General features: G+C 36.9%; 1 protein-coding gene across 1 annotated transcript; it reads left to right on the top strand.

Annotated features, from left to right (window-relative positions):
* The first annotated feature begins 4234 nt into the window (after positions 1-4234).
* On the top strand, positions 4235-8469 carry LOC137741895 (uncharacterized). Its single transcript, XM_068481594.1, has 4 exons — positions 4235-4777; positions 6283-6539; positions 6824-7275; positions 7992-8469. Exons 1-4 carry the CDS (start codon positions 4656-4658, stop codon positions 8262-8264), a joined length of 1104 nt encoding a protein of 367 aa, XP_068337695.1. The 5' UTR covers positions 4235-4655; the 3' UTR covers positions 8265-8469.
* The last annotated feature ends 369 nt before the right edge of the window (positions 8470-8838 follow it).

The raw sequence follows: 8838 nt of genomic DNA, 5'->3' as shown, positions 1-8838 counted from the left end.
AACGATGATATCGAATCGTGTTCCATTGATTAAGTGGCAACGTAAAACTGATTGGACAACTGAAATTACAATCCAGGTCAAATTTCTTACCAAAGTGTGTATTGGATGTTCTGTTCCTACACTGCCCAAGGTAACCCTGTTGTGTTACAAGTGGGAAAGGAAATGTTATGAGATGAATGAAATAATGCGATATGAGGCAAGCCTTACGGCGCAAGGTTTCTCTCAAAACGTCATGTGATTGATAGCAGCATTATGAAATGTGGTTAGTGTTTTCTCCATGGGGATATGGATATGAAGATTTACATGTAAGTTCCTGAAGAATTACATGAATCGGTTCAAATAGTTCCAAAACCACGGAACACCCTCTTAACTCATTTTGAGGCGTTCGCTTACAATCCACGGATGTGGTATACCCATCTAAGTGATTATTTGATCAGTCAGGGATATAAATTATGCCCTTGTGTGTTAAACTATGAAGTCTTATTCCAAATTGCTAGAGTTACAGTTTATGTCGTTGACACAAATCTCACTAAGACTCCGGAAGAGTTTGAGAAAACTGCCTCGCACCTGAAGATGAAATTTGAGATGAAAGATCTTGGAAAACTCGTTTATTCCTTGGCCTGAAGTTGAAGCATTATTCTGATAGTATTTTGGTCTACCAGTCGAACTACACCTCGAATGTGTTACTTTTGAGTATACATTTGATCGTCCATACATTATATGCAAATGAGACTCTTGAAAAGGTTATGGAATCCGAAATTCCATATCTAAGTTCAACTTTGCACTTCGTTGTACGTAGCTTATTGTATTTAGACAGGACATCTCCTTCGCTATTGATCTTGGTAAAGATGCAGCACCGCGACTACATGCAACTACTGAATTGGTATTAAAGACGTACCCTGAAGGTACTACATGGGCAATCCCAATGCATCTCGAGCAGATCCAACCCCCTTGATCCTCGAAATGATGCTTACCTTGTTTGTTATGCTGACACTGGTTACTTATCAAACTCGCACAAGGCAAAATCCCCAAATGGTTATGTCTTTACCATTAGGGACATCACAATATCTTAGAAGTCTACGATATGACCTTAGTTGCGAAATCTTCGAATCATTCCAAGACTCACCTCACTTCACTACGCCACAAGTGAAACATGGTTAGAAGTTCTTGTTAAGCATATTCGAAGTACTTGCTGTGTTTTCATCCATCGTTGAGTCCCGACAACGATCCATGAAGACGATGCTGCATGTATCCACCCGACCAAGACATGATACATCAACAAAGTCAACGCCAATATATATTGCGTCTACATCTACATCAGTAAAGCATCAGGAGATTGAAGTCATGCAAGTCGATCCCAGACAACCTTGTCGACCTCTACATGACGTCATTGCCGAAGTTAACTTTCCAGAAACTTGTCTGAGGAATTGGTATGCCTAACTATCATATGCAATGCTTGTCGTTCTTATTTGGAAGTTATGTCAAACTCAAGGGGAGTGTCCAAAAGTATACTCACTTGATCTTAATGTACTATTTTTCCCTACGATTAGGAGCATTTTTCCCACTGGGTTTTTGCTACCTAACTAGGTTTTGACGAGGCACAAATCTTGGGCTGATCATACCCTTATGAGCTTTTCTACTTGCGTCCAAAAGACGTATAATTTTGACTTAATGCAATTTCTCACTTTTCTCCTTAGACTATAGGTTTTTCCCTATCTTGGGTTTTACCATAGCAAGGTTTTGTGAGTTTTACCTTTTTATGCATTCTTCCATTGATTGGAGACTCACATTCGCTCATTGTGTCGACGACTTCATCAACTGTACTTACTTCAACACTGAAGACCTGATGCGCCATCTATTTGAGTATTTACATACTCAATGGGGAGTGTTGCAGTCCAATTGAAATAAGAATTTGATTGTGTAAATCCTAGTAGATATGAGAATATATCTTATATTCCTATTAGGAGTAGATTACCTATTAAATGTTGTAATCCTAAAAGGTAAGGAATTAACCTTCTCTACTATTATAAATAAAGGTATAAAGGGGTGGAATAACACACACCCACAATTACACATCTCTCTCCTTCTCTCTCTATGCCGCACCCTCTCTTTCTGGCCTCCATAATTGTTCAGTAAATTATGCCTCCGACAGTTTGTTATTTGTTGCGATATTTTTCTGTATTTTGTTTTGGTAGTTTAAGTTTGTTAGACTGAGTGAGTCACACATGGTGTTGACAAGGCTTTATATATATATATATATACACCTTTGTAATCTTATCATTGAAGTTAATGAAGAATATTTCCTATTAGAAGGAATTTTCTTTAAATTAGTTTTCTTTGAAATGTACAGAACTTCTTTTATTTTCACTTCAAAACTTTGTATTCATTCATGCTTCTTTTATTTCTTTCCTCTTCTCCCATCACCTTAGAAAAAAATGTAGGTTAAAAGTTAGGGTAAATTATACTTTCATACCTCAGGTTTGGGGTCTATTTCAATTCCTTACAACATCTTCAAAACATTTCACTTTCATACCTTAAGTACTATTTTATTTCAAAATAATACCTTTGTTACATTTTCCATCCATTGATCTGTTAAATGCTGATGTGGCTACCAAATGTCTGCCACGTGGCAAATAAAATATTTTTAAATTTTTTTTTTTTAAAACCTGAATTTTCTCAAAAAAAAGAAAAAAAGAAAAAAATGAAACCCACTATCCCTCCCCTCCCCCCCCAGCGACCCACATCCCTATCCCTAACTCAAAACCCAAAAACCTATTGCAGCAGCAAGAAGAAGAAGAAGAAGAAGAAAAAAAAAAAAAACCTGCATTAACCACCGGAATGGTTATTTTGCCTGCCTCGCTTTCCTTTCCCGTTCAACAAGAGCTCGTTCGCGGAAGAAGAAGAAGGAAAAAAAAAACCCCAAACCCAGTTCATCCGCCCCCCGCGGCGTCCCACACCCCCCCCCCCCCCCCCCAAAAGGCGCCACACGACCTTCCCCCTTTCCCCACCCCCTGGGGTCAAGATCTAGTGATTTTCAGTATGGGTGAGTTTTGAAAATACTTTGAGTTTGAGATGATTTTTGGACTGGTTTTGTGGTAGATCCACCTAATCTCGGGTGGAATTTTTGTGGGTGATGGGGGATTTTTGGAAGGATGATGGGGGATGGGAGAAAGGGGTGGCTCAGGTGGGACGAATTGGGGCTTTTTTTATTTTTTTTTTATTTTAAATTAATTTCTTTCTCCTTCTTCTTCTTCTTCTTCTTCTTCTTGCAGGTTTTTGGGTTCTAGGTTAGGATCGCTAGGGGGCGGGGGAAGACACTGGTTTCAATTTTATTTTATTTTATTTTCAGAAAATTTAGGTTTTTAAAAGAAAATTAAAAAATAATTTTATTTGCCACGTGGCAAACACATGTAGCATATATGTGGCAGCCACGTCAGCATTTAACAAATCAATAAATGGAAAATGTAAGGGAGTTATTTTGAAATAAAATAGTACTTAAGATATGAAAGTGAAATGTTTTAAAAATGTTGTAAAGAATTGAAATAGACCATAAACCTGAGACATGAAAGTGTAATTTACCCAAAAAGTTAAAAACAAAATTATTATCTAACATGCCTTTAGAGCATCTCCAGTGAAAAATGCAAATCTTAAAACATCTCTAATGGATTAATTTTTCTTTCTGTCACTCGTGAAGGCCACCTTTTAAAAGATATAAGACAAAATGTATGTATAATGTATATTTACAAATATTTTTACACTTTTCGACGAAAATAAATATTTTAGATTTTCTCTTCTTTTACACTATGTTTGGATGAGGGAAATAAACATGGAATTTTGGTAAAAGTTGGAATTTATAAATTGACAGGCACCAATTCTCTTGTTTTGATTCATAAACATAGAAATTTAGAATTTCCGCGTGGAAAAAAAACTTGGAATTTGAGACCACCAAATCCCAAGTTCAAATTCCATGTAAATAGGTGTCCTTTCTCAATTTCTATGATTGAGAGTTTAAAAATAACAAATTCCGTATTCAATTCCATTGTTATTTTAGGTTAACCAAACAAGAAAATTTACAAATTCTAGAAAATAAAATTTCGTCATTTCAATTTTCGTCATTTTTAAATTCCTTAGTAATCTTAAATTTCTTCATCCAAACATAATGTTAAGGAAATTCCCAATCAACAAAAAATATAAAAAGCTGGTCTCAAAAGACCTTGCATCTCCGTGGAAATGATCTTTAGACGACGAGTTGGACAATGGGAAAAGGGAAAGAAAACAGTACCAGATATGTTGACTCTTCCATGTCTGAGTTTGTTGGATCCAAAATTCCAAAGGGTTTTTATATTTTATTAATTTTATTATTTTGGGTGGGATATTAGGAAGCTGGGAACTACACGATTCATTCAGAAGTTTGATTGGTCTGCCAAGTTGTGGTACAAAATCTCAAGACTTGTTCTTTATTTCTCCTCTTTTTCTCTTATTTTCAAGATTATTTCCTTTCCTTTGTAAACCTGAGGAGGACAAGCTGGCCATTTGCAATTGTTTTTCAATTCCATTGACCCTTCAAATTCCTTGCTTGCTTGCTGCCTATTGAATTCCTCATCATATTTGGAGTTTTGGAGCATCTGATTGAATTTGATAAGAAAAGAAGAGAGATGGAGCTTTCACTGGGAATGGGAAGAGAGAGAAAGAAGGTGGTAGTGGTGGGCGGTGGTGTTGCTGGCTCCCTTCTTGCTAAATCTCTCCAGTTCGTTGCTGATTTCACTCTCATTGATGAGTATGCCTCTCTCTCTCTTTCTCTCTCTCTCTCTCTCTCAGATATATATATATATATATATTTGTATCTTTCACTGATAGCTGAATATCCTTTTGTTGAATAATATTTGGAGTTGGTTTCATCAAGTTATTTATAATCTCATGCTTAAAGTTTTGGGAAATTGGCTGAAATTAAGTGATGAAGGTTACAAATCCCAATTGGGGAAAGTATTTGACTTTGATCAGTTCAGCAATTGGGATTTGTAAATTCATCGCTTCGCCCGATTTCCCAAGTTTTTTGTGTTTTCTTTCTGGTTTGTTTATTTATTTTCCAGCTAAAGTACAGAAACCCGAAGCTTGGTACATCATAGATTCATGAATTGCTGTTGAAATCTAACTGCAGCCTCTTCCAGTGGTAGTTTAGGAAATAACTGCTTTGACTATAGATATTTCCTGGTTTATGAACTATTATGTTATTTGGAAAATTATAAGATTATTAGTTTATAATTAGGAGAATCATTCTGGAATTTGCATCCGCGCATCGTTCTTGTTGGTCCTTGAATCTCTTCATTTTCTAGGACTAGTAGCAAAATGCAATTAATTGCGATTGTATGATTGACTTGTGGACAGAAATACCTTTTTTATGTGTTCTGGTGTGCGAGTATAGCCGCATGGGAATTGAAAGCTAACAATATAGACTCAGCCAGATTCCAGTCAATCTGGTATTTACAATTTCAAAGGAGTGCCAACTGTGGAGTACCATCCGCTGATCCTTCTTTCTTGTTTTCGAGTAACCATTTCCAATAGAACCCGTAAGAACACGTTGGAGGTATTGAATTTGGTTGGGGTAGTGAAGGCAATTTTGTGCACTCTGCATTCAATTTCTACTTGTCTGTATTCCACAGTAAGTATACAGATGAAGACATTGAGAGGGAATGCTAAGGTAGAGTGAAAGCCTAAGCAACCTCTGTGATATCCTCTGAATGTATGTGTGAGCGTGTGTCTGTGTATCCGCTTGCAGGCGTGTGTTGGGCAGGGGGTAAGGTTACTCGATGATGCAAATGTACTTTCTTGATGTAGCGAATCAGCTAATCTGGTCATAATTCTTACCCTTCTGCTATTTTTTTATCATGTGATATAGTTATCATTACAAGAGTTAATTGGAATGCTGTTTGCTTTAAGTGTATTTATGTATAATCTACTCAATCCAGTTAATTGGAATGTTTCCCCGATTGGTTACTGTAAACGGACCCATGCTCGTAGGACCTGTAATATAAGTTTCTCGCTTGACATTTAAATGCATGTATTGTCTTTTGGTCATAGAAGATTGCAAGAAACATAAGCATGATATCCGGTAGTTGCCATTTCTTGATTGATCTCGCTCTCTCCCTCTTTCAATCCCTCTGAACTGAACTGAACTGAAGTGCTTCTTGTTGGAGTTGTTCAATAATTAATATGACTTCTCATACAACTTTACTTCTATAGAACTGTCTCTGATCCTAAGTGAAAAAAAAAATCTGAAATCAGGAAGGAATATTTTGAGATTCCATGGACAAGCTTAAGGACCATGGTTGAGCCAACATTTGGGGAGAGATCGATTATCAACCATAGAGATTATCTCACCAATGGCCAACTTATTTCATCCAGAGCAATCAATGTCACAGACACTGAAGTGCTGACAGCAGAGGGCCGTCTAATTCCCTACGATTATCTTGTCATTGCCACTGGTCACTCAGATCGTGTTCCCAAAACTAAGACTGCGAGGCTTAATCAATTCCAAGAAGGTAAAACTACATGGAGATCTGTTTACTGGTTTTATTTTTTTATTTTTTATTTTTTTTTATCAATTGTCAAACAGAATGCTGAGATAAGTAATATCGCTTGTAATAAAAAAGAATCATAAGATAAGTAATGTCAATTGTCAAACACAATGAATTGAACTTTGAACATGTGCTTTTGTTTCCTTTGATTTGTTTAGATCTAGATTAGCCATGTTTAATCATAAGCATGCCTTTTTCTTGTACTTTTGTTAAATGTGCTTGAGTTAACATTAATCTTTCAATGGCAGAGAATCAAAAGATAAGGTCAGCTAATTCCATTTTGATTGTTGGAGGGGGCCCTACTGGTGTAGAACTCGCTGGAGAAATTGCTGTTGATTTCCCGGATAAGAAAGTGACTCTGGTGCACACTGGCACAAGGTTGTTGGAATTCGTGGGACCAAAAGCTGCAGACAAGGCTCTGAAGTGGCTTAAATCCAGGAAAGTTGAAGTGATATTGGAGCGATCAGTCGATTTAGATAATATCTCAGATGGATGCAAAACATATAAAACTTCAGAGGGAGAAACATTGACAGCAGACTGTCATTTTCTATGCACGGGCAAGCGTGTGGGTTCAGCATGGCTCAAAGAAACAGTTTTGAAGAATTGCTTGGATGTTAACGGGAGGTTGATGGTAGATGCGAATCTTAGAGTCAAAGGTCGAAAGAACACCTTTGCCGTTGGAGACATTACTAATATTGCGGTAAGTGCTAGCTGCAACATTGTTATATTAACATTTTTATTTGCTTGGATAGTTTGATTCTATATATCATGCATAAAAGAACTCAGTCAGTTTTTGGTGTATTAATTCTATGAGTCACTATCTGATTCTGACCCGAATTTAGACTGGAGATTTTTGTCGACGAAACGATGCCAACTTACCATTTTCTTAATTACTAGTAATTTACTTGTTGACTGGGTTACATTTAATTTAATCGAGTTCAGAAATTAAGACGTGTTAAGACTTGACTTTTTTTTCCGGTTACAACATATAAGTAATTAATTCTTGTTGACATGAGTTCCAAAAAGTGTTTTCCATATCGTGCTGTTCTGCTTCGTTTAGGTGCGATCTTACTGTAAACATCATGTATTTCTGGTTTCATTCCATCCTTTCGAGTAGTCTATTTTGCCATATTCAGTCTGCATAATTTGAAGAGTGAGGAATATTTCGATAATGTTCAATCTCGATCCTGGAACTGCTTAACGATTCCTTATGCATATAGTTAGATATCTTGTATTCTGAGGTACCGCTTGCACTAAAACGCAATGGGAGAAAACAGAAATGAAAATGGACAAGTATATATATAGACGATAGATATATGAACATGTTTGATTAGAGAAGCATTATGCTGGCCTTTGGAATGTTTATGCTTGGGGATCAATAGTAATGCATTTTCTGTGTGAAAATGCATGTAACAGGAAATCAAACAAGGGTATCTGGCGCAAAAACAGGCGTTGGTGGCCGCAAAGAACATAAAGCTATCTCTCGCAGGCGGAAGAGAGAGTAAAATGGAAGCTTACGAACCTCATGCGATAATGGCAATTGTTACACTTGGGAGGAAGCATGGGGTTGCACAGTTCCCCATCACGACCATTGGCGGCCGCATTGCGGGACTGATCAAATCTAAAGATCTTTTCGTGGGGAAGACGAGGAAGCAGCTGGGCCTCGAACCTTACATTTTGGAAGATTAATTTGGTTTGGTGTGTGTTGTATGTGTGTATATATATGTGTGTATGTGTGTATGCAGATAGGCGTTTCACCTGCATGATTGGAACGCATCGTCCACATGCTTTCATGACCGGTAGACTTATTGTTCTTCCTATTCATATTTAGTCTAAAACTATAAAGATGTGTAACGTTTTATAATCTCATGATCCGAACAAATCATTTTTAGAATTTTCATTTATTTATTTTTGGTGAAGATCGGGGGAGTACAATCCAAAGAGAAAACTACAAAACAACAGCAAAATGAGCCCGAGGGGCTTCAGCAGCATCCATTGACGAGGGTTGGTCTAATCCAAACGGGAGACTCATCAAATATAAGAACGCCAATTTCCATATTAAAACTTCAGTGAGATTTGCCACAATATTCTTCTTAGACTTTTCATTTTGGTTTTGTTAGAATTACCTAGTTTTTCTATTCAGTCCATGACAATTAGACGCCTACTCCATTTCTGATACCAAACTTTTTTGTGAACAATCTTTTATGGTAGTTCTATATAATAGATGGTGGTTTGGAATATGAGACTAGGTGTGGGTTGGGTC

This window comes from Pyrus communis, chromosome 8 (genome assembly GCF_963583255.1).
Source record: "Pyrus communis chromosome 8, drPyrComm1.1, whole genome shotgun sequence".
Classification (NCBI taxonomy): domain Eukaryota; kingdom Viridiplantae; phylum Streptophyta; class Magnoliopsida; order Rosales; family Rosaceae; genus Pyrus; species Pyrus communis.
Note: the sequence above shows the minus strand (reverse complement) of the source record. Positions and strands in the feature narration are given on the sequence as shown.